This window comes from Ylistrum balloti, unplaced genomic scaffold (genome assembly GCF_031769215.1).
Source record: "Ylistrum balloti isolate Yb309-2 unplaced genomic scaffold, AGI_CSIRO_Ybal_v1 Utg369674, whole genome shotgun sequence".
NCBI classification, from domain to species: domain Eukaryota; kingdom Metazoa; phylum Mollusca; class Bivalvia; order Pectinida; family Pectinidae; genus Ylistrum; species Ylistrum balloti.
In genome coordinates this window covers 50,444-76,994 of record NW_026781918.1, presented here as the reverse complement: position 1 = coordinate 76,994, position 26,551 = coordinate 50,444, and the positions used below count along the sequence as shown (strand labels likewise).

Genomic DNA, 26,551 nt, shown 5'->3' with positions numbered 1-26,551 from the left:
TCTCAGAAAATGTGAAGATGGATCTCCCATTACTCGAAGATAACTAATGTATTTCACATTTAGGCATATTGTATTTCTTTCTAGTACAGTGACAACAGAATGAAAGAGAGTTTTCCAGATGTAAACAATATTGACAACTTCATCAACGTTTTCTCTTAACCCTGAAACAAAACGACGGAAATAGCTTTCCTGGAGCATGACATTGGTTTAGCCAATAATGTGATCTCATATCGTGATGATAATGGGACGAGCTCAACAGGAAGACAACCAAGATACGACAGCTTGCTCTAATGAATTGTAATGAATTGTATAAACATTGCCCCATACACATCGTTTAATTCGCTACTGACAGCGACAGGTGTAGTGTAAAGTAGTGCATGATTCCACTTGATAAAGCTGCAAACAAGGTCGGAACCTTTCAATATATCGATGTTTTCCATTTCGAGTTATACGCATTATTTACAAAAAGATAACCTACCCATTGTACTTTGGACCTCGGCGGGTTGAGAGTTGGTATGATATAGTGACAATACTACGTCTCAATTTGCCAATTCGGTAAAAGCGATGGAGAAGACATGTAATGTTATGTTATAAGGATAAGGTAAGTTAAAGTTTTATAACACTGATTTGTATCATATAATTTTATGTTGTCTTTCAAATAATGAAGGTTACAATATTACAATATTTTTAACATTAGGAAAGTTCTTGAACAGTCTTGGACCGTGAAGAACCGTTCTTGTTTACTTTGTAGATAAAATTTCTCAATGTAAAACTAAAAAACTAAAAAAAAGTATTGAAATTTTGATATCTAAGTAACAAGTTTACATGATTCATAGGTTATTGTACCGAGAAAAAATATCTCTTTTAATAGTTTAATGTAGTTTAAAGAAGTACACTTATACTCTCCATATTTCTGTTCAGACAGAATCATGAGCCCTTGTTCTATAAACGCGACGGATCTAGAATTCCTCCCAACAGACACGAATTCCTCCCTGCTCCAGGTCACGCGCTGGATGAATTTCTGCCGAACTGTGTATGTAGAAAAATGTGATGTTTACTCAATGACCCCGCCTCCAAGAGATATCCCAGCGATGTTCATGAATGCCTCGTACGACGACTGTTTTAATACGAGAACTCTGGTTGTCTACTGCATATCAATCATCTTGAGTTCAGCAATTATCTGTACCAACACTGCTATACTGATCGTTTTCTTGCGTTTTCGAGCTTTGAGAACTAGCTCCAACATTCCTATCATGAGTTTAGCCATATCTGACTTCCTGACCGGCGTTGCGTTCACATACTCATCAGTTTGGAATCTCGTACTGCTTTCGTCCGGTTATTCATTCGACATTGAACAAACAATGTCCTACATTCGCATGCGCACTAATTACTTCCTGTGTTTAACCCTCGACGGAACAGGATTGCTTTTCACCTGTTTGATGTCGTCAGTTTTGACACTTGGTGTAATAGCAGTAGAAAGACACATTGGCGTGTTTTATCCCTTCAAGTACACCCAGTGGATAACAACCAGACGCATGGTTCGGATCATCCTCTCGGTTTGGTTTGTCTCACTCATTGTCGGTGTCTTGCCATTGTGTGGATGGAACAAATGGGACAACAAATGCCAGCTGACAGAAGTTTTGGACTATTCCTACATCGTTATGTGGACATCCATTTGCTTCTTGAGTGGTGTTATCATGCTTTACATCTATTTGAGAATATTCATCCTCTCCCGCAAACACAGTCGCCAAATTGCAGCCGTTCAAGTTTCATCCCGATCCTGTTCCGTTAGTGCACCGAGTACTTATGTGAACGATGTAGCTTCACCGGCCGTCAGAGAATCGTCATCAGAAGACCGAACTGATCAAGAGGCGTCTAACGTTGAAGAAGCTGGAAGTCCTGATGCAACGGAGATCGATGTCGAAACAGGAAACATACTAATATCGATCCAGGGTTTAAAAAAGACAATGTTTATCATACCGTCAACACAGGAAACTCCGGGACAAAATACCTCAGATCCAGAGACGGATAGCCCGGTGTTACACAACACATCCCCACCAGAAACATCGAATTCTTCTGCTGTACCTGAAAGTCGTCCTAACATCCAACACAGGACCAGCAGGCGCGCGCTGGTGACCACTACTATCATTTTGGGCGCCTTCTATTCGTGTTGGTCTCCGCTGTTGGTGTATCTGGTGGCTTATGACAAGGTTACTGTAACCATGAACCTGACTACATATTACCTTGCCGTGATCACACAGTTAAACTCCATCTTCAATCCCATCGTGTACGGTATCCGGAATCCAGACATTAGAGAGGCACTCCTCCGATTGTTCCGCTGTAGAAACTGAGTTCTGCTTGTACAGAATATCGTCATGAGCAGAGGAACAGTTAACAGTGGTGAAGGGGGACGGGGGGACAAGTATAATATATTCTAAAACACAACATAAAGCACAAACCTTCAGAAATTTTGAGCATGTCCCTGTGAGCATGAGGACCACATCTGCCCACAGCTGTGGATTACGTTAGAAAATACGGTGTTCCCGAGAGATAACAAAGCGGGTCAGAAAGTGATCTTTACCACAAGGGAAAGTTACGGCTTTCGACAATGTCACCTACAAAGACAAAGAAATTTCTGTCTCAAGAATGAAATATTGACTATTCGAATACCGAGACTAACATTGCAGTGAGCACAGTCAGCAATTCCGTGTCCATCCTATGCCGATTGTTTGAGAAACTTTTAGATCTGTTCAGAGAACATTTCAGCCATAGAAATCAAGATGTTTTTTGTGATACCACAACTAAACCATCGTGTCAGGCATTACTTCCAGCGCAGTCATGAAGAATATGAAAGTTCGAAGTTAACTAGTAACAGAAATTAATTCTATCATGCATGAGCGAGTTTCTGACGTATGACAAGAGCAGGAGTATATGATCAACGACCTAGAAATCGACAGAAACAATTACAGACAGTAATAGTTATTAACTTATATAATGTAATGTTTATGTTAATATCTTAATTCTTATTCCCTCCATAAACATCAAGATAACAAGCATATATTCAAAACGCAGAACATGAAAAAGATATGAACAAAATGGCGCTGTCGCTTATGATCGTAAGAAAACTGTCAAACAGCAGTTTAAAGGGACATCACTGTAACAACATTAATTTTGTTTTAAATACTTACATTTAAGTTTCTATGCTATCCCGATATTCACAGTCGATTTCTAAGGTTAAGCTTGACCACTTCTTTGCTTCGAGTTACCCTTCACAATTTTAGCGTTGATAACGTCACGTAATAATTCTGAAAATGAGGCAGCGCGTGAAAGCGAACAAAAATGGCAGCGACAGCAGTGAGACAGTAAGCAAAGTCCCGTTTTCAACGCCGGATTTTGTTATGGGTGTGGCAAATGTTATTTGGTAATGCTAAGTCAGTTCAGAATTTCGATATAATGACATTTATCGCCAAATTTTTCTCCGCCGATTTAGAATGGAAACCAGGCGACGGTGTTTTGTGCGTTATCATATATGACGCAAAATTGCACATTTATGTATCTCAGTGTGACTGAGCGAAATAAAATCTGTCTGAAATCTCAAAATCTCTCTAAACTGTTGATCAACCGATAAAGATTTCTTTTTTTATAATAAACCTATTCATGAGAAAACATACAGTAAATATACTCAGAATGTTAGCGTATAAAATTGAGATAAAATCCACCATCTGAGGGAAAATTTGGACTTAATCTTGACCTAATTATAAAGACAGTCACACTATATTGACCTGATTATAAAGATAGTCACATTATCTTGACCTAATTATAAAGATAGTCACACTATCTTGACCTAATTATAAAGATAGTCACATTATCTTGACCTAATTATAAAGATAGTCACACTATCTTGACCTAATTATAAAGATACTCACACTATCTTGACCTAATTATAAAGATATTCATACTTATTTATTTAAAGCTATTTTATATTCTTATGTGTTATTCATTTAATATTCTATAATTTACTAACCATTTGTCATTGTATAGAGAGGATATCATAGGCTATGCGTGTTGTCCACTGTCATCAAAATGCTGTCAATAAAATATTCTGAAATAAAATGCTGTTTTTAAAAATCATATTTTTGTATGTATTCAGTTTAAACAACGAACATTACCGCTCCACAGAAAAACACGAATATCTGTACAAAATCTATCATAAAAATTATATCGGGATTAACTTCATACGACGTGCCTACTGGGGTGATAAAAAATTCCACCTCTGTGATGTGGATAGTTATCTCAACCAGAGGATAATATATATATATGTATATATATATTGCCAGGTATTAATCTTTACAAATAGGCCTGAGATAACTTAGTCTACATGACACAGAGGTGATCGATCTTTTCTGTCTTACACAAATGCCTAAAGTTGATGTGAAAAGTATGTAGCACGTCATCATTAACGATCCGTGACTCGTGTGTCGAATTTAAGGGCATGACATAATCCCGCCTTATTTTTAATGATGTCGCGACCTTACTGTAATTGGCGACGCCAAAGCGCATGTGAACTGTTCCCTAGGAAGTTACCATCTCACGTGTAATTTCAGCGTTTGTTTTTGTTTCATTATTATCATTTATTGATAACATAACATCGACTAAGTGGAAAACAGATATAAAGAGGTCTCTCATACCGTATTTTTGCTCAGCAGGGGGTAAGGGAATAATGTAATGACAAGTCTGAATAAAAATCGGACCAATGATCCGAAAATCAACAAGTTTCTCGAGTAATGATCCGACTGATACTGTAAAGTTGGTAATATTCGTGGTCATCAAAGATAACACGAAATTAAAATACCCACCAAACATTTATAACATAGAATCAAAATATAAGGAAGTCTGTGTTGTGTCTCTATATATAGATATTAATGTATAGACGTGCGCGAAATTTAAATAGCCCAAACTGGAATTACCGTGAAATATTAGCCCGCGAAATTGAACAACCTTACAGTATTCGAATACAATTTAACAGCATATATTTTGAATGCAATCTTATTACAATGCATATATGCACACCGATCCTGTAAATAGGCAAGCATATTGAATGAAGAAGTGTACCTCATCGGATTGGTTCAAGTTACGATTGTACATCTTAATGTTTAAGTGACAAAGTGACAAATAATTCCCTTTAACATATATAACAGACATTGGCAGAATGTTGTATAACTAACATTTGGATAACATATAGAGCTCATTTAAATTCTTATAATTTCCATCCCAGACCATTTCCAACCGTGTTCACAAATAAGACAGCGGTGTAAGGGAGGTAATTCAATCATCCCTAGGTCTCTACTCGGTCTTCATGAATAACACTAGGATAACGGGAGACATATTCTATATTTAGCTAATGACAATATCTAATTACTAGTAATCAGGTGAGAACCAGCGATGACCTAATACAGTTTTTATTCATCTCGTGGTCACAGAGAAAATATCGCTAGCAAGGAACATCACGAGCTAGAAACATGTTGTCTTGAGTTCCACCAGTATCTCCGTTCCTCAGACACCATACAAATGATTTTTAAGTTGACGTTTGGTAACAAATCAGCATAAAGCATTAAGTCACTGTGTTTATTTAACTTATCAAATCGAAATGAAGTAAGCTATTTTTAAATGTATCCTACATCAATGAGAAATACAGGCTACTCGAATCCTTTCGATTTTTTTTCAGTTCTAGAATTCAGTTTTAAAACAATAACATACGTATTTTCCGCACAAATATGTAAGTTTTTTTATTTTTTATTTTCTTTCATTTTTTTGAAGTATCCATTCATTGCTTTCTCAAGGAAAATGCAAGTTTAGATGATCTGGGATTGGTTTACAGGTTAGGTCAATAACACTAGCTGTTACTACCATTAGAAATGTCTATTTTCGCATACATTCCATGAGATCGCTGAATTCGAATAACATTCATCAGCTTGGTATATATGTGTGTGTGTTTAATTCAAAAAGCGATCGTGCTTTTGAAAACTTTTTCTTTGTTAAAGCAAACGGATGTTTTCGAAAGCTAGCAAAATACAATTTTCAAATGCTGTTTATGTTATTAATAAAATATTTGATAGATATACCTCGCCGTCGTTAACTTTTCATCGAAACACGTTCGCTCATTTCGTATTTTTTACAAATGGATTTAATCAAAATGCTTGATAATGTGTGCCACAAATATATAGGCAGTGAACAAGTCTTTCTGGGGGCATTCAATGCTGGACAAAAATACCATGTTGTCCTTTAGTTGAAACATGTAAATCTACACCCGACCCTGTTTAAAAGACTTCAGCGCTTCCTGTGAAATTTTGCAAGAACCGTCATTCTTCACAATTCTAAACCCACAAGTTCAATTAAGTTCAAAAATGCCCCCTGGACCGTTCTTAGTCATACATATTTCCACCTTCTAGGTGTCGTCGATGAAGCAGAAGACGGCTGCTCTTCCGAAACACGCGGTCTTATTTCCATGTACTTTTCCAGGAGTCTCCGTGTAAATCTTTCTGTAGTTCATATTTTACCCTAGTTTTATGAAATCTGAATTTAGATTATGATTATGTTGCCATGTTGGTATTTTCTTTTTAGGAACATCCTCTCAGTAACACCAATGTATACACCAAGTTTCATTGCAAGCAATAAGACAGGTTTCAAATAGTTTGAGAATTTCACCTTGGGTGGGTAATGAGTAATGTGGTATGTTATACATCGGTTACAAAATTCTTAATTTTAAAATTCCACAAAAATATCAATCACACCATGTTCATACATCACAGACCTGCTAGAACATTTATGTAAAAAGCAACACTAGGTCATATCATATCAGACAAACATTTGACTTGGCCCTTGATGAAATAAAATAGGCTTAATCAGAATTCCACAACATGACAGACATTCAATATACACTAATAGCGGTAAAGCTGTCATGTTGATGAAACTTTGCCTCCAGGACAGGTCACTAAGGGCATAATCGTGTGACTACCTATCTCCATGGTCAGCAAGTCACCTGCCCAAATTATCCAGGTCAACGATAAGACAGTTGGACCTCAGAAACAATCCCAAGAATGCATACGTGATTTTGATTGTTAGTATGTTGACTCGTTAAATTCTGATCCACTTTGTCCTTGACCTTTGAACCTAAGGATAACCTTCCACTTTGTCCTTGACCTTTGAATACCCTATGAAGAAATTCATATGAATCATTCTCGCACGAAGCATTTTGTGTCTGCCCATCATATGGATATAGATGATTCTGCCAATTTCATGAATTACTGTACCACGTTCAGGTGTGTGGCACAAACTACAAATTCAAACAGCTATCACCTAGGAGGGGGCAAACAATGACTTTCTATTACAGCCATCATGTACAAAAAAAATTACAATGTGCCAATTTTATAGCAAAGGGCATAAAAAAAAAAAAAAAAAACACAACTCAAAGATATCACGTTTCTTCAGAATTTTAAATCAGAGTAATAAATACAAATATTATCACAAACATTTTAACAATTCATACAAATGTATGCAAAAGAATGGCAACTTCATTTAACTGATAAATATAATGTTAATACATTATCAATTTTATACGTTGAACACAATTGGCGGGTTATGGAACATGAACACACTTAAAAATCTCATTTCCATGGATATCAATTTACTACCATGATCAAACGACTGCTAATCTTAAATGATAATAATCAATGATATTTCCAGTTCAGGAATTTTTTTAAGTCAGTTGTATCTTCATTCAAACATTTGTGCTAAGATAGTAAGGAGATTATGTTAGAATACTATAAAGAAAAATGACCAAAGCACTATTTTGTTCAGACAAAGAATCAGATCTTTTTCACACTAACATCATGATGTCTGCATTCAATGACACTGAACAGATTGCAGTCTCTCTTCACAACCAGATGTCCCAGTCTATGATCCACACATCATGCAGTCCTCTTTATTTTGGAGAGAACACACCATGGCAGCCATCTTGTCATTCAACTCCTCCTTACCAGTTTCTGATTTTTGGGACAACTTTGTTTTGTCTACTGTAAATTGGATAGCTGAGGCAGCTGCCTTGGTACGCAGGTAGTACATACCTGTCTTCAAACCCTGTAAAAAAAGGCAAGTAAATTGAAGTAATTTTCTCAATAACAAGGAAGTCCATTTGTCCATATTTATTAATTTATATAGAATTACAAACAAGTCTGATTCTGAGCTAAGTTTATGTGATGGCCAAATTGTCTTTGATATTAACTCAAAATTGCAATTTTTTTCCAGACTAGCACATTTATTACTGCACTTATAAAATCAGGTAGCTGTACTACTTTGCCATCAGTAAATACCAAGACCGTTGGTCAGTACCAAGCTCACAGAATTTGGTAATTTACAACAATGAAGATTCAGCACTGAAAATTATCACAATACTGTAATTGCTATATGAAGTAGAAATGTGCGTAAGGTTATCAACGGTTTTCAGTGTAAATGGGGATTAGAAAAGATATTTTCCCTACAAAAGACATCACAATATTGCGTCTTTTCCATATAACTACCAACCAGCTTAAAAAATACAACCTCCTAAAATATGTTAACAGAATCATATACACTACGGTTTTAAAAACCGTCTCTTTGAAAACTGTATCAGGGAATCACCAATGCTCGACCACCATTCTCTCAAATTGTTTTATATTTGGTTTTCAAAACCTTGCCTGCCTATCTACCCAGTGGTTATGACAGGTGAGTTTCAGGTATAGAATAGTAACACACAGTATGCTCATATCACTAATCAGAACATTTATCGAGCTATCATGAGAAACTTTCCACTCAAGATTCCCAGTCTTTGCAACGTAAAACCCATACCCAGTTACCTGCAAGTTCATTACATAGTATCAAGAATTCATTAGTACAACTATTAAATTGTCAAGTTTTATCTGTAAAATAGCGGTTTAAAACAGCACTGATTCACTTAGGATCCACGGTACACCAGAGCATCACTAGTGGTGTAACGATAAGTACACTCAACAAAGAATTGCGACAGCTACACTCTCAATAGCAATAGGTTGCTCGCATATTTTTAAGTCAATAACTGTTGTGATAGTTTGTTTATTTATTGATTGTAAGCAATATCTTTTTACTTCAATAAAAACCCACATGAAAGTAAGATTTTGGCACCCACTATTGGGTGTAGCACTAAAGATAAGAACGGCACAATCACTTATTTAGAATATGATCTAATTAACTATATTAGAGAAGGTGGTGACTTCTTTAACTCTGGGTCCGCGTTTTAGTCCATTCTTGAAATGATCTTATATAGGTGGTTGTGCCATTCAAATGATCCATTTCGATATACAATTTTTTCTAAGTTAAACATTCTGATACAGTTTAAGTGTTAGTGACTTTGCCTTAATTCTGGGTTTGAAAATATATTTTAATGGTAAAAAGACTATCGTGATAGTATCGCAACAGTCACGTGTCTATCCTAATAGCAACTTTACTATTACAATACTATCATGATAGTTATTTTTGCCTAGTTAGTCACCCCTATATATCGCACAAGAGATGACTTTCACCCATCACTCTTATGCCCCGTAAATATTAGAAAGTCCTGTCCTGAACATCCAATACTGTTGCCCAATCTGAACGCATATCTATGGCTTGATACAACAGCATAATTCATCTTAAAATATCAGGCAACAAAATCATCACAATCTCCAGCACTATTACAAAGTGCTTAAAAGCCTAATTGGGAAATGAAACTACAGAATTCTACTCACCAGTTTCCAGGCATAGAAGTGCATACTGGTGAGTTTGCCATAGTTTGGTTCCGCGATGTGGACATTGAGTGATTGTGATTGATCAATGAATGCTCCCCGGTCAGCGGCCATCTTGATTACTGTCTTCTGCGAGATCTCCCAAACTGTCTTGTACAATCGTTTGATGTCGTCTGGGATTTCAGGAATATTCTGTTGATAAATCATTGGAAGCCGTGTTAACATCTGTCATAAATTGTAACACATAAAAAGGAGGAGTACTGTTCTTATCATACTTCATCTATACAGAACTGGACATGAAATAAAGTGTTACCAAATCATCACCTTGTACTTCAGTAAATGCACAATATAAACTTTCCTCAGACTATACATGTAATGTAACTTCTTGTGACATCACTCAAGTGAAATCAAGCATACAAATGGAGAACAAAGATAAACAAAGAGTACCGCAAAGCAGAACAAAATACACCCGTGAATATCCAAAACAGCAAAGGGGCATAACTCTTATTCATATCGTCTAATCAAAACCCCATTCAAGAAAACACAATTTCATATCATGGTGATTAAGCCTACCAAGTTTCATAAAGATCAGCTGAAAAATGTTGGAGATCTCCGGACAAATAAAAGTTTACGACAGATGCCGAACTGACAGCGCCATACCATATGTCCTTCTTTTGACGGGCATATAAAAACAGACTTGAAAACTTGTGTCATTTTTCTATCAAATTTGCTTGAAAAATAGATGGTGTGATAAAGAGAATCTTAGACTTGTTTCCATTTGATGAGATTTATGACATTTGTCACAACTTTTTTCATTTTACATAGCGAAAGACTCACCAAAATCGAAAGTTCTTAAAGATTTTTTCCTTAATTCATATATAAAATGGAAACTTGTATAATACCATATCATGTAACTAAGAAATACACCAGGTATTTTATTGCAGAGTTCAAAATATACTATCAGGTCATCATCTGCTTGATCACAGTCACTAGAGACTTCTCATGATGTGGTACTTAATTGTAATCAGAACTGATGGCCAAGAGATCTGATTGTCCCGACTAGATAACACCGCTGTGCCCAGAGGTTTGGCCGCCATGCTCAGAGATAAGATGGCTGTGGCCAGAGCGTATTGCTGTGACTATAGACTTGATCATCGTAACCATCATATAGATCATCACGATAAAATATCTCGGTAAAGTTACTACATGTACCTGTACAGATCCTCCATTTGCTATAAGTTTATTCTTCATGTCATCATTCCATAATCCCTTCTCCGTCAGATCTCTCAGCAGATGTTGGTTCACAACCTAATGGACACAAACATCAAAATTGTTAGGATTTTTTTTTTTTTTTCATTTACTGTAGAATGATTCTAACATGACATAAAATCAAACTGCTGTAATTTTTTTAGAAATATTTCCAGAAACACAAACACCAACTCAGATGGTGCTAAATTTGTTAATGTCATATTAATGGTGTTACCATTATAATAATGACTGTAATATTACAGGGATTTTCACAATCAACAGAGCTAAATGAATTTAAAAACCAATGAATTCTAACCAAAAAGTAAAACTGAAGAAGTCTTAATACCAGAAAAAAAGTATAATCTTTCCCAAATTTGTTAAAGTAAATATCTTTCTTCTCTGATCTAAAAAACCACAACAAATACTTCAATAATCTATTGGAAAATATTGGTGTCAAGTCTTGACAGCCATTGATAAATTTATCTTTGTTGCAAAATAAAACCAAAGAGAGCGGGGACTTAAAACAGACATATCCCCAAACCCCATCATGTACACATATTTTTATTGGCTTAGTGGTCAGTGGTGACTTTTGACCTTTAACCTTGATCATCAAAATCTCATCAGGTGTAAATCTTGATGGTATGATTCTATGGTGTGAAGATGGACCAGATCCATCTAGGGGTTCATGAGATACTTTGTAAACTAGGTTATCATGTGATCATAACCCCCTTACCTCAGTAAGGATAAAATCAAAGCTGAATTTTGAGAAAGAAAAAGACCGCAACACTTGTCAAACTTCTTACTTAGTCACATTTTTTTAGAAAATTATGTACCTGGAATTCTCCCGACAGGACCCTCCTTGTGTAGATGTTACTTGTGTAGGCTTCAATGGACTCGTTGTTCCCCAGGATCTGGGCAGTGGAAGCAGTTGGCATAGGTGCTAACAAAAGACTGTTCCGTACACCATGTCTACAAAGCACAATTCTCATATGAAAGCAATCAGATGAAATTTTATCATAATATCAAGGTAAGGCATTTTCAAATATTTAGCTTTTCCACCGAACTGAAGCAAAACTTATACCAACACTGTAACTTGATACTGTATGTGACAATGCTAAGGGTTACAACTTTTTATATATATTTAAATCATGAAATGTTCACAGCAACTTTTACATTGCACCACCAGGTTAAGGACTTACTTGGCAATTCTGGCACGAAGACCATCCCAATCGTGTTTAGTCGCCTTCACATCCCACATGTCGTGTTGTAAAATCTGTAAAATAAACATGGCCATTCTGAAACACAACTTATTTCCTGCGTTGTAGTGTTAAATCAGTTTTAAGACCTCAAAGAAACAACCTCATACACATTGTATAGACGGTCAGTATAAATGTTTTAGTGTTCAAATTTATTATTTTAGGGAACAATTTATCTATTTTTGCCTAAACTTCATTAGTCAAAGAAATGAACATATGATTCAGTATCTACTAGTGAAATACACTCCTAAAACCTACACTAACACAGTAATATACAACACAAAATCAGAAACACTACCTATTGTGGTAACAATGACAAATGATTTACTGACGAGTTTCTGTTACTATTCAGGGCTCTTGATCTGCCAGCTTTGGGGCCGAAATTCGGCCCCGTTCCCAATGCGAAATAGTATCTTTTTTCCCCAATTTAGACCCAAAGTTTTCCCAATTCTAAGGAAAACACAGCTATTTTTCCCAATTCAAAGGGCCTCGGGGCCCCAGTCCCAAAATGGGGTGAGAGAGCCCTGCTATTATGTATGTTGCACAACCAATGCCAGTGCATTGTGTATGTACATCCAATTTACCTGACAGAAACCAAGGTAAAGTAAATGCTGATAGCATAAACATATAAAACCATGATTATATACTTAAGACTGTTTAAACCAGGCATGGCTAAGACTCTGTTCCTTACCCCTTTGCTGATCGGACATCCTTCGTATGTTTCGTAGGGCCCTAGTTTCTCTGCCAGCTCACAGCTTGCCTCCAATGCACCAAAGTAGATGGTTTCAAATATCTGTTTGTTGAGTTCTTGTGCCTCTGGGCTGTCAAATGGATACCTCATTAAAATGAAGGCATCAGCAAGACCCTGCACTCCAATCCCAATAGGTCTGTGACGGAAGTTGGACTTTTTTGCCTGGAAAGGTGTAGTCATGTAATTAATGTATGTAATTACACATATTAAAGTGGTGTAGTAATGTAATTGATACATGACAGGTTATGTAATTAATATGTAATTACATGTATCAAAGCATAAAACATAAGGTGTGTGCATTACCTACTCCTAACACAAAATTCTCTCATCTCAACATTTCGCTGCAGTTAAAGCAGGCATTTACAAGCTACACAAAGCTAAACACATTCATTGCTATCATCATTTTTTGCCAAATCATTTTGTTTCTGAGAAGACTGGATGCCATGTAAAGACACTTATACCCGGCACAAACATAGAGGAGTTATGTGTCACAGTTTCACTTCGAGTTACTTCAAAAATGTGGTACCATCATAAATAGCTTATCACTTTGACAATCCAAGAAAAATATAACAATCTTTTTAATTGGAAAGAAAACCCAGGCAAAAATATACCAATCATCTCGCAGTAAACGATGTGAAGAGTAAAAACTCACCTCCTCCACAGGATAAAAGTTGATTTCGATGATTTTGTTGAGATTTCTGACAATGACCTTTGTGACCTCCTTTAACTTATTGAAGTCGAACGTCTTGTCTGGTAGTACATACATGTTGAGTGCAATGGACGCCAAGTTACACACAGCCACCTGATGAATGAAGATATTAGACAGCTTGATACAGCAATCAAACCAAAAACAGATTTTTTTCGTTAAGAATATAATTACAAAACATCAGAAACTTCACCCAACATGCATGTACATTAATTTATTCTTCAGCTGACCCTCAGAAAGTTATACAGGTCATTTAAATTTTTAATTCTGTCTCATATTTTCCCTTTTATGAAGTACAAACAAAATCTAACCTCGTCAGGACTGCTGTACTCTACTATCTCTGTACACAGGTTGCTACACTTGATGGTGCCAAGGTTCTGCTGATTAGACTTTCGATTACAGCTGTCCTTGTACAACATGTAGGGGGTACCCGTCTCTGTTTGTGACTCAATGATCGCGTACCACAACTGTTGAGCTTTTATTGACTTGCGACCCTTGCCTTCTTTTTCATATCTGTTAAAATAAAAGTGTTTAAAAACAATGTTTAATCCTAATTTTTCATGTTAAGGAAAAATATTAAAAGTGAAATAAAAAAAATTTTTTCACAAAATTTGACCGATTTTATGTCTGAGGTAGAAACAATCATATGAGCTGCATTATCAGGCTCCATGCACTATAACAAAGAAACCCATATAACAAAGTCGGTTTACAAAGAATGTGGATACGTTAACTAAAACACACCTGAAGGTGATCTAAATTTTCTTACTTTGTGTATAACTCGACAAACTCGTCTCCCCAGCAGTCTGCTAGCCCTGGACATTCAGCGGGACACATGAGCGTCCAATCTTGATTATCCTCAACCCTCTTCATGAACAAGTCCGGGATCCACAGAGCATAAAACAGGTCACGAGCTCGGTTTTCTTCCTTCCCCGTATTTTTCTTGCAGTCCAAAAAGTCAAACACATCACAATGCCATGGCTCCAGGTAAATAGCGAAAGCACCTGGTCTCTGTTTAAATGACAATATCAATATGTCCGTGACTCCTCTACTTTACACCATGTATGACAAAATGGAAAAAAAGTTTATAAATCTCTCTGGAAATGATGACAATGAAGCATTATTTGTGTATCACAATCAAGACATGTCCTAATATGCAAATGAACATGTTTTCTAATTTTTCTTAGACACCGCAAATCAAACAATTTCCCAGCAATTTTCTACACTTAAATATACTATGAAGGGTTTTCAATAAGAGCCGGTCGCCGGCCAATTTGACCGGCTTCTTTGATCATTTTGCCGCCTACACCAATCCAGTTCCATAATAATATTCCGTACACGACTGGCCACCCTACCTCGCCGCGTTGCGGCTCAGGTCAGCTTACTTCGCCAGCCTCCTACTTTCACTACACAGCCTACTACTAACAAAATTATGGAAAACCCTGCTATGATATAATTGTTCTGTATACTGATTTGGTGTCCAATATATGTTTAGAAATGTGAAGCAGTCCACTTCTACCTTATCCTACCTTATTTCCACCTTGGTCCACATATCTGGCTGTATTGTTATACACTCTCAGCATGGGAAGTAGGCCATTGGAAATTCCATTAGTCTATAAAACAGCAATGTGATATGGTGCTATTTATGTTCTGAACATGTTAAGGAAATCAGTCAACATATTATTTGTAGGGTATCCAAAGCAAATGATTTACCCGATACTCTGGGATCAATGTACAATTTAGATGAAGTCCAAAATGTTAACTTGTTTACAGACACATGATGCCACATGAGGGTCACCAGAGGTTTACAGGGTAGACGAGTTTACATTCTAAAAGTATTAAAAGACTGGCATTGATAATGAAATTAGTTTCACATATGTATTAAATACAGGGGAGTACATTTTTCATGCAGTTGCCAAAATATCTTTTAAACATTTAGAACAGGTACAAATTTATTTACCGGTACAGTTAATTACCCTAGAAACTATATAAATAATACGAGCTTTAGAATGAGCTTTCCCTGCATTCCTGACCTGTACTCACCCCAGCAATATAGCTGCCAGTGCCTCTGATGTTGTGAACGTTGAGACCGATACCACCAGCAGACTTTGATATGAGGGCACACTGTTTGAGGGTATCATAAATACCCTCTATACTGTCAGAGTGCATTGTCAGCAAAAAACAACTGCAATACAACACACATGTAAACTTAATTAGTGTTAGCTAGGTTGTGTAAACTTGGTAAGTTTTAGCTAGGTTGTGTAAACTTGGTTCTAGGTTGTGTAAACTTGGTAAGTTTTAGCTAGGTTGTGTAAACTTGGTTCTAGGTTGTATAAACTTGGTAAGTTTTAGCTAGGTTGTGTAAACTTGGTTCTAGGTTGTATAAACTTGGTAAGTTTTAGCTAGGTTGTGTAAACTTGGTTCTAGGTTGTGTAAACTTGGTAAGTTTTAGCTAGGTTGTGTAAACTTGGTTCTAGGTTGTATAAACTTGGTAAGTTTTAGCTAGGTTGTGTAAACTTGGTTCTAGGTTGTATAAACTTGGTAAGTTTTAGCTAGGTTGTGTAAACTTGGTTCTAGGTTGTATAAACTTGGTAAGTTTTAGCAAGGTTGTGTAAACTTGGTTCTAGGTTGTATAAACTTGGTAAGTTTTAGCTGGGTTGTGTAAACTTGGTTCTAGGTTGTGTAAACTTGGTAAGTTTTAGCTAGGTTGTGTAAACTTGGTTCTAGGTTGTATAAACTTGGTAAGTTTTAGCTAGGTTGTGTAAACTTGGTTCTAGGTTGTATAAACTTGGTAAGTTTCAGCTGGGTTGTGTAAACTTGGTTCTAGGTTGTATAAACTTGGTAAGTTTTAGCTAGGTTGTGTAAACTTGGTTCTAGGTTGTATAAACTTGGTAAGTCTTAGCTGGGTTGTGTAAACTTGGTTCTAGGTTGTGTAAACTTGGTAAGTTTTAGCTAGGTTGTGTAAACTTGGTTCTAGGTTGTGTAAACTTGGTAAGTTTTAGCTAGGTTGTGTAAACTTGGTTCTAGGTTGTATAAACTTGGTAAGTTTTAGCTGGGTTGTGTAAACTTGGTTCTAGGTTGTGTAAACTTGGTAAGTTTTAGCTAGGTTGTGTAAACTTGGTAAGTTTTAGCTAGGTTGTGTAAACTTGGTTCTAGGTTGTATAAACTTGGTAAGTTTTAGCTGGGTTGTGTAAACTTGGTTCTAGGTTGTGTAAACTTGGTAAGTTTTAGCTAGGTTGTGTAAACTTGGTTCTAGGTTGTATAAACTTGGTAAGTTTTAGCTAGGTTGTGTAAACTTGGTTCTAGGTTGTATAAACTTGGTAAGTTTCAGCTGGGTTGTGTAAACTTGGTTCTAGGTTGTATAAACTTGGTAAGTTTTAGCTAGGTTGTGTAAACTTGGTTCTAGGTTGTATAAACTTGGTAAGTCTTAGCTGGGTTGTGTAAACTTGGTTCTAGGTTGTGTAAACTTGGTAAGTTTTAGCTAGGTTGTGTAAACTTGGTTCTAGGTTGTATAAACTTGGTAAGTTTCAGCTAGGTTGTGTAAACTTGGTTCTAGGTTGTATAAACTTGGTAAGTTTTAGCTAGGTTGTGTAAACTTGGTTCTAGGTTGTATAAACTTGGTAAGTTTTAGCTAGGTTGTGTAAACTTGGTTCTAGGTTGTATAAACTTGGTAAGTTTCAGCTAGGTTGTGTAAACTTGGTTCTAGGTTGTGTAAACTTGGTAAGTTTTAGCTTTCTTTTCCCACAAAAACATCTGAACAATATATGTTATCTGTGCAACTTGTACTAATACCTACCTAGAAAGCTGTGGCCTGCATGTTCCAGCATTGAACAGGGTGGGAGAGGCATGTGTAAACCATTTCTCAGACAGTAAGTTGTAGGTCTGAAATTGTAAACAAGGGATCATCCACCAAGTACAGTAGTAAACCCAATATTCTCAAGCTCTCCGAGTTGGACTTGTATAATCAGAGCAGGCCATAACAACTTTCTGATTCTCAAGCTCTCCGAGTTGGACTTGTATAATCGGAGCAGGCCATTACATTTTTCTGATTCTCAAGCTCTCCGAGTTGGACTTGTATAATCGAGCAGGCCATTACAACTTTCTGATTCTCAAGCTCTCCGAGTTGGACTTGTATAATCGGAGCAGGCCATTACAACTTTCTGATTCTCAAGCTCTCCGAGTTGGACTTGTATAATCGGAGCAGGCCATAACAACTTTCTGATTCCATGAGAATAAAAACATGACAAATCTCTATGTTTGAATCATTGAAAAAAAGATTTCTAAATCCTCTAAATCTGTAAGTATTTTGAACACATAAACCCACTGAAGTAGCCTTTTCTGAAATATATTCTGATCTACATTATTAAATTCTTATTTGACAAAATGTTTAGCAAACTCAGTGTTAAGTTTCACATCAATGTTCTGCATTACATCACCACAAGGTAGGAATTTATCTGCAATTTATCATTAAATGAAAATTTGAAAAAATCTTAAGTTTCATAAAAATCTAGAAAGTGGAATATTTTATTGTTGATATATTCTGAAAACATTCGCAATATTAACTTCATAGAAAAAGTTTTATTTAATAAACCGAACAAGTATCAAGTCATTCTCTACTTTTCCAACTTACACCAGCAGATCTGTATTAATTCTAGTAACCGTTTTTCTGTATGTTTGTCAACTTCTTGATTTATATTTAGAAGAGATGTATAATAAACATTTTATTTATTCCTGCAATGTGAACGCTGTTGTCTCACCTCGATTGCTGCATCAATATCTTGCTCGTGTATACCCACAGCCACCCTCATCAACATGTGCTGGGGGCGTTCAGCCACTGAAACACCAGGTCGTCACAAATCAAATCCAAATACATACATTATTAAACACTACTTATTTTTTCACATTACAATGAAAGTAGATGTGCAAAGAGGTTTAAATATTGTTTGTAAAATGCTCTATATCAATGGAAATGTCTAGTAGAAACTTGACATTCCATGTATTCTATGAATTATACTATTCCATGTATTCTATGAATTATACTATTCCATGTATTCTATGAATTATACTATTCCATGTATTCTATGAATTATACTATTACTGTATTCTATGAATTATACTATTCCATGTACAATTCCATGTGTTCTATGAATTATACTATTTCATGTATTCTATGAATTATACTATTCCATGTATTCTATGAATTATACTATTTCATGTATTCTATGAATTATACTATTCCATGTATTCTATGAATTATACTATTCCATGTATTCTATGAATTATACTATTTCATGTGTTCTATGAATTATACTATTCCATGTGTTCTATGAATTATACTATTCCATGTGTTCTATGAATTATACTATTTCATGTGTTCTATGAATTATACTATTCCATGTTATTATTCCATGTGTTCTATGAATTATACTATTCCATGTGTTCTATGAATTATACTATTCCATGTATTCTATGAATTATACTATTACGTGTATTCTATGAATTATACTATTCCATGTATTCTTTTAATTATACTATTTGCACCATCCTAATCTATAAGTTACCTCATGTCAAAAAATCTGCTTTTTATAGGATAAGTACTTTTTCCACTCTGAACTTCCAAACAAATTCAAAGAAAACTGATTTAAAGTAAAATAACTTTGTTCAACAAGTTCAAGGAATAACACTGATTGGGATCATTTCCTCAAGAAGGTAAAATTCATTCAAATATAAACACATCACACTCAGGATAATAATGACTTCCAATATCACAAGTTTCATCCTGGTTACTCTTACAAATGGTTTTCCCTTGGTTTCTAGAACTACATATATGATGGTTTCTATGACTACATATATTGTTTCTATGGCAACAAGTATTACTGTTTCTAGGACTACAAGTATTAGAAAGTTTGAGTCAAGGATAATACCTTTTCCATCCATTTTCAGCAAATAAGAACGTTCCAGTGTCTTGAATCCAAAGTAGTTGTAACTGAAGTCACGATCGTAGATGAGAGCTGAATTCAATCGCTGCAGAAATAAAACATGATATCACCGTGATGAAGATATTGTGTCTAATGTCCGTGATGAAATAACTGACAAGGCATGGTCAATTAGACAATTATCCAAAAGTTCCAGCAATTGCCTATATTCATTTTAGTGTCTCAAAAGTGTGACTTTTAAAATATCAAAATTTGTGTAAATCAGCTCTGACAGTGATTAGTAGAAATACACACAAATCCTATCTAATTGGTTCCCTGGCCTTAATGTAGGGTAAACAAGTTCATGACATGTACCACAGAAAAATGACTATTCTAAAATATCAGATTATCGAACTTTAATATCAAATAAATATTTTATATCTAATCCTTTGGGCTTTTGATAGTAACTACAATAAGATGAAAACAGTTGTATCCCATCTTGATAGTTTCCTAAACATTAGGTTTTCATTTGATTGTTTCCTAAATATTGGGTTTTCATTTGACAGTTAAGCATCAGAAGACAGAATACTACAGTACCAACAACTTCATTAGGTCTAGACGAAGCAGAAGATCTAGACAAATTCTTAAAATAGAGAAATAAACATACGTCACAGTTATCCATGATAATCTTGTGGATCTTCGGAGAGACCATCGGGGAGTGCTTTCTGGTCTTGGGGTTGATCCAGTTGTAAAGATCATTCATAACCTCTGAAACAAAAATGAACCAAACTTAACATTTTAACGTTTAGGTTAGCAAGGACAGAACATCATCTGGATGAGCTATCACAACACTATTGCCAAACATTACCGTGTGTACGCAGAATTCATTGTAACTGAACACCATATAAACACTAGACATACCCAGTTACATCATGATCCTGTGGAGCATCTAGACTTCAGACTAACTTGTACCAGATATAAATGACCACTTTGTAAATATGGATTGAGAATCTTTACCGCCCCAGCCTACTGGCTTGTGCCAGATACCAACCATTCTCACATGGAACTGATAAAACACTTGCTGAACATGCCGTTAATGAAGTCACAATACAGAGAAAATATCTTCTGACAATATGTATACACATCATTTGTTATTTTACCAAATCATTTATTTTCTTTTTGTATACAATATTAGAGAGGGGATGTATGTTATGTAGGGACAGGTGTGTTGGTGTACTTTTAGTATAAATTGATAGAGAGGGGATGTATGTTATGTAGGGACAGGTGTGTTGGTGTACTTTTAGTATAAATTGTTAGAGAGAGGATGTATGTTATGAAGGGGAAGGTGTGTTCATGTACTTTACAATCATTGTTCAAGGACTAAGAACAATCAAATTCCGCCTTTTTTGCTACTGTTTGTATTGAAGTCTATAATGTTGCCGAATAGTAGCTATGATTTCTCGCCAAAACTTCTTTGTATCATGTGATCATTACAAAAATCCTCAAGATGTCATTGTATTATAAGCCATATTTTACACTTTAACTCTATAACACCATTGTATAATTGTTCTGATGATGGTAGACAGAAATATGCTTCATCTCTTATAAACCTGCCAGTAATTATAACATTTAATTTCCATTTAACCATCAATAGGATTCTACAGAGTGAACCTTCAATTGTTACGGAGAATATACACACCACTGAAGACTTTTTTAGTTTCCTTATGAAGGTTTGATACTGCGATTCTTGCTGCCAGCTGGGCATAGTCTGGATGTTTGGTGGTCATGGTGGCCGCAGTCTCAGCTGCCAAGTTGTCCAGCTCAATAGTAGTGACTCCAGGGTAGAGGCCATTGATGACTTTTAAAGTGATGGCAGTCTGGAGAACAAACAATAAAAAACCAAGGATGTAAAACATTGAACAATAAAACTAAATAATAATGTACAGAACGTCCTAAGGATACATATATGTAACTTTTCCCTGGATTTAAAGTTTCTCATCAGAACTGACTGTTGATCTACCATATACATACACAGTCAAGTTGAAACCCGAGCACTTATCTTTAAAATGAAATTTCTTTTTGCATTCTTTTAACTTATAGTAAGCAGACATTTTTGTCTGAAAGCCCACCTCGTATAAAGTTGACGTTGGATATCGAGACCAATCTAGCCTTTGTTTACATTCATATTTCTAGTTCATCCTATCTGTAAACTGTACATGTGGTAACTTCACAGGAGGCAGTTAATTCCATCAGATATATCTCATTGAACATTCTCCATTTACCAAATAATTTAATAATCATACCGGGTCAACAAAGTCGGAGTTCAGTCCGTAACACAGCTTTTGGATCCTAGAAGTAATCTTGTCAAACATGACCTTTTCCTTGCGCCCATCTGAAACCAAAGTAAAGTCACAGCTAAATCAATGACTACATTTTTTTCGTAGAATCGGGCGGGATGCATTCCTTTAAACAGCAAAATCTTACCACATTCGCACTTTTTTTCTTAAACTTAACATAAAACTACATTTTTGTACATATATCATAACTTTTCTAACGAGTCTGCAAAAGTATGACGAAATATTTTGTCAACATGAGCCATGGCCCACGACATGGGAACATATTCGGCATCATTTCGGGACCGAAATTTCGATGCAAAATAAAAATAATATTGTAAACTAAATTTTCTTCCTTACCTCTCTTGTTGACAAACATTTTCGTGAAATTTAAAAGACCTTCTCAGACAGGAACGTTGATGTAAATTTGGTTAGCAGCTGACTGGCTGATTCTTTGTTGCTGTTTCCCCCCCTTGAAATGAGCGCCAACTGCGATCACCTGACTACTATTCCCGCACTTCTCAGTCCCGCCCACATTCACTCGGCCGCTCAGACGTTTACTTATCACAGGAAGTTTAAGGAAACGTGCAAGAGACATAGACTGTACTTTCCATGAGGCACCGAGAGGGGTAACGAAAATACTTGTGTTTTTTATAAGCCTATTCCAGAGGGTGACAGGCAGGTGGGTAATAAATATAAGTCGTTTCTGGACAAAGACGGAAGTCGTTTTTATACTTATTTTTTAAAAGAAACTAGTGTTGAACATTGTTAGATATTTAAGTTATCAAATAAAATATATAGAACTTGTACTTTGTGTATATTTGTAAAACAAAATAATACAAGTTTTTAATCATTTGTAAATAATGAAAATGGGGCTTATGGAAATCAGGGTCCAATGCGTACGTCCCCAAGTTCTGGCTACACATATCTTGTAAAAATTTGATGCCTTGTTATTAAATGTTTTTACATTTTTAAATAAAAAACTAAAACGTATAATTAGTTGTCGTCTTTTGTTTTGCTTTTTGTTTTTTTTTTTTTCTGTTGAAATGGTTTACTTCATAGTTCATAATTCATAGAACTTAAATTAATCAGTATTTGGAAGCCCCAGTCAACCCTGCAAACCCTCATGCATTCACTGGAACCGCAGGTGACCCCGTTTGACCACAGACTTAAAATTTCTTTGTCCGTGGTCAGACATTAATGTGATACGGGGTGAGGTGACGTCACAGAAAAAGTTTATTAAGATAATCTGACATGTGAATAAACTCCCCCACTCCCACCCACCCCCACCAATTGAAAAATAATAAAATAAGATATATTTTATGTTATTTTGGGAGATAATACTCGTTATGAACAACACCAGATAATTAGGCGAAACCACGTGACTGCATTATTTAGCAACTGCTATGCTGTATTTGTTTTTGCTCGTTTCTCTCCGTCGATGTGGTTTTCAATGTTACGTGTATACTTCTAATGGCGGCTACTTGTTGCTATAAGTTGTGTCTCATACAACTAGCCTTAAGTGGTGCACTATTAAAAGGGATAGGAACTGTGTCGATGGCAAATACATATTTAAAAACAAAATAATTGGCGGCGATTTTCCCCTCCGACTCCGTAATTCCGCCAACGTGAATGTGTACACCCACATCTGTGTCCATTACAATGGCACGCATGAAACACAGGATTATCTGTAAACGTGTAGCAACAGAGTTATTGCAACGCCTAGGTTACCTCGGATTTTTCTGACATACTATCGAAACGACTTTTTCAAACGGTTTACTCCGGATCGATATACGTATTTAAACGTTGATAGAACGTCAGAATAATATAGACTGGACTGGACACTCTCTACCAAATACTAATTATGATATAATCATTCATTATAGAAATAAACACAGATCTTTTTGGTTAAAATGGATCATCGGCTTTATTCAAAACCAAGAAAAGAATTTATATGCCATATAAATAAATCATACATATACATTTATCGCTTAAATCTAAATAACTACTTTAATACGCTTCGCTAGGTTGATATTTCATCACAAGTGAATTGTTTTCGTTTGGTATCAGTCAATTTCTTGTCGCTAAGCAAAACCAACATTAAAGGTATTTTTGTTTTACTTGGTAAACTTCATTGTTTTCCTTATTTGTAAGTCTATGTACATTCAGTAGATACCACACACCTACAGGGTAGTAATGCTACTGGACTAGTGTGATTCAGGCCACGTGTTTGTACTTTAGTACTTATAAAACTGAGTGTTTTCTTTGGTGATCACAAAATCACGTCAGAGCCAGAAAGGCACTTGTAGCCAATGGATCAATATTCGATTTCCGTTCCGTAACCAGCTATTGTAGTTACTATATAGATATTTATTGATACAACTGTATACACACGCCAATAAACCTGTATTTACCGTATTCTACCTAATACTTCACCTTCTCAGCATAACTTGCGCGCGCGCGCGCGCACACACACACACACATATATATAGTTTTCGAAAATTGAATCGGTATGTCTAGATTCTATATCAGCTTAGCTAAGGAGGTGCAAAATAGCAGGGGTGTACAGTGTTTTTATAAGTCCTTAGAAATAGAGATGAAAGTACATATATAACTTGACAATTAAATTTATGCGTGATGTTCTTTGATATTCGTCAAACAACTTTCGACTGTATTGTAATTGCAAAACATTTTTTTTTAATTATTAGTTTCGGCACTCTAACGTCGTCGCGTTGGTGATTCAATGGGACAACGTAATGGAACTAACGCGACAATCCAGATAACGCGACCGAATTAACGAATAGTTTTACAAATTATTTGACTAGTCTATCAAAGATTTTATCGAAAGGAGATATATATATATATATATATTGTACATGTGCCATAGATATCAACGTTTCACTTATTCCAAAATGATACCACAATAGCACAGTTCAGTGGTCCACAGACGGCAATTAAGATTTAACTTATCTAACTGGAAATAAATTCATCTAAAAATGAGTTAGTGAATGAATACACAACATACCAGTACCAATTACTCGCGTTGACGAAGAAAAAGAACTTAGTGTAATAGCAGACACAAATCTAAAATGATCACCACTCTTACAACAACAAGTGGAAATAGTCAATAGGAATCTAGGTATAGTTTGAAGTATTTTCTGACACACGAATAAGGCTTTTTTCCCTTAATATATACTAGGTTTTAGTCCAGCCACATCTACAATATGCTTTCCCAGTCCGGGCGGTCATCTAAAAAATGCTTTCGCCCTGAAACATGTCCAAAGGCAAGCAAAGGAACTGGTAAAATTTAGTCGCAATCAATCCCACCTAGAAAAGATTCCTTGCATTAGGATTTTCCTCCCTTCTATACAGTAGACTTCCAATGGACACGATAGTAGTGTACCGTATTATGCCAGGCATTGATAAGTGCAGCATACATCAATTACCTTAGAAAATCCAACTAAGGACGAGATACCATTAAAAGAAAACTAATGTAGACTAGACTTTAGAAATGACTCGTTGTTACAACGCATAATTAATTCGTGGACTACTCTGACTGAAAAGAAGTATCATCCAGCACACTCAACGAAACAAAAGGAAATCTGAATGGGCATCGGTTAAACACAACCCATTAAATTTAGATCAGACTGCTTTCCGCTTTTGCCAGAACCAGAAAACACAATTGTGATGGCGAAGACTGGCATGTACCCACAAAAAGACCTTGACAGGTAACGGGTAACGGGTATCATTCTTAGGAAAACATAAACCAAACAGCAGTATTCAAGGAAAACACAAACCAAACATCATTAGACAGGGAAAACACATACCAAACATCATTGGACAGGGAACACATACCAGACATCATTAGACAAGGAAAACACACACCAAACATCATTAGACAGGGCATACACACACCAAACATCATTAGACAGGGCAAACACATACCAAACATCATTAGACAGGGCAAACACATACCAAACATCATTAGACAGGACAAACACATACCAAACATCATTAGACAGGGCAGACACATACTAAACATCATTGGAGAATGAAAAGACATAGCAAACATTTGTACACAAAGAAAACACATACCGAACATCAGAACACAAGGAAAACACATACCGAACATTAGAACACAAGGAAAACACATACCGAACATGAGAACACAAGGAAAATACACACCGAATATTAGAACACAAGGAAAACACACACCGAACATTAGTGCACAAGGAAAACACACACCGAACATTAGAACACAAGGAAAACACACACCAAACATTTGTACACAAGGAAAACACATACCGAACATTTGTACACAAGGAAAACATACACCGAACATTTGTACACAAGGAAAACACACACCGAACATTAGTGCACAAGGAAAACACACACCGAACATTTGTACACAAGGAAAACACACACCGAACATTTGTACACAAGGAAAACACATACCGAATATTAGAACACAAGGATAACACATACCTAACATTTGTACACAAGGAAAACACACACCGAACATTTGTACACAAGGAAAACAGAAGATACACA

The 26,551-nt window shown here is 35.8% G+C and overlaps 2 protein-coding genes across 2 annotated transcripts; one reads left to right on the top strand and one right to left on the bottom strand.

The window, feature by feature from the left end:
• Positions 1 to 929: 929 nt before the first annotated feature.
• LOC132563446 (tyramine receptor 1-like) lies at positions 930 to 2,351 on the top strand. Its single transcript, XM_060228208.1, has one exon. It carries the CDS (start codon positions 930 to 932, stop codon positions 2,349 to 2,351), a length of 1,422 nt encoding a protein of 473 aa, XP_060084191.1.
• A 5,211-nt stretch (positions 2,352 to 7,562) lies between these two features.
• LOC132563351 (ribonucleoside-diphosphate reductase large subunit-like) lies at positions 7,563 to 22,446 on the bottom strand. Its single transcript, XM_060228114.1, has 18 exons — positions 22,361 to 22,446; positions 21,971 to 22,059; positions 21,367 to 21,544; positions 20,335 to 20,435; positions 19,677 to 19,776; positions 18,510 to 18,586; positions 17,549 to 17,634; positions 15,796 to 15,937; positions 15,282 to 15,365; positions 14,522 to 14,763; positions 14,067 to 14,268; positions 13,702 to 13,851; positions 12,990 to 13,211; positions 12,242 to 12,315; positions 11,876 to 12,011; positions 11,007 to 11,102; positions 9,798 to 9,986; positions 7,563 to 8,136 (listed from the first exon to the last, which is right to left on the bottom strand). The coding sequence occupies exons 1-18, from the start codon at positions 22,377 to 22,379 to the stop codon at positions 7,954 to 7,956; spliced, it is 2,370 nt and encodes a 789-aa protein (XP_060084097.1). The 5' UTR covers positions 22,380 to 22,446; the 3' UTR covers positions 7,563 to 7,953.
• Between the last annotated feature and the right edge of the window lie 4,105 nt (positions 22,447 to 26,551).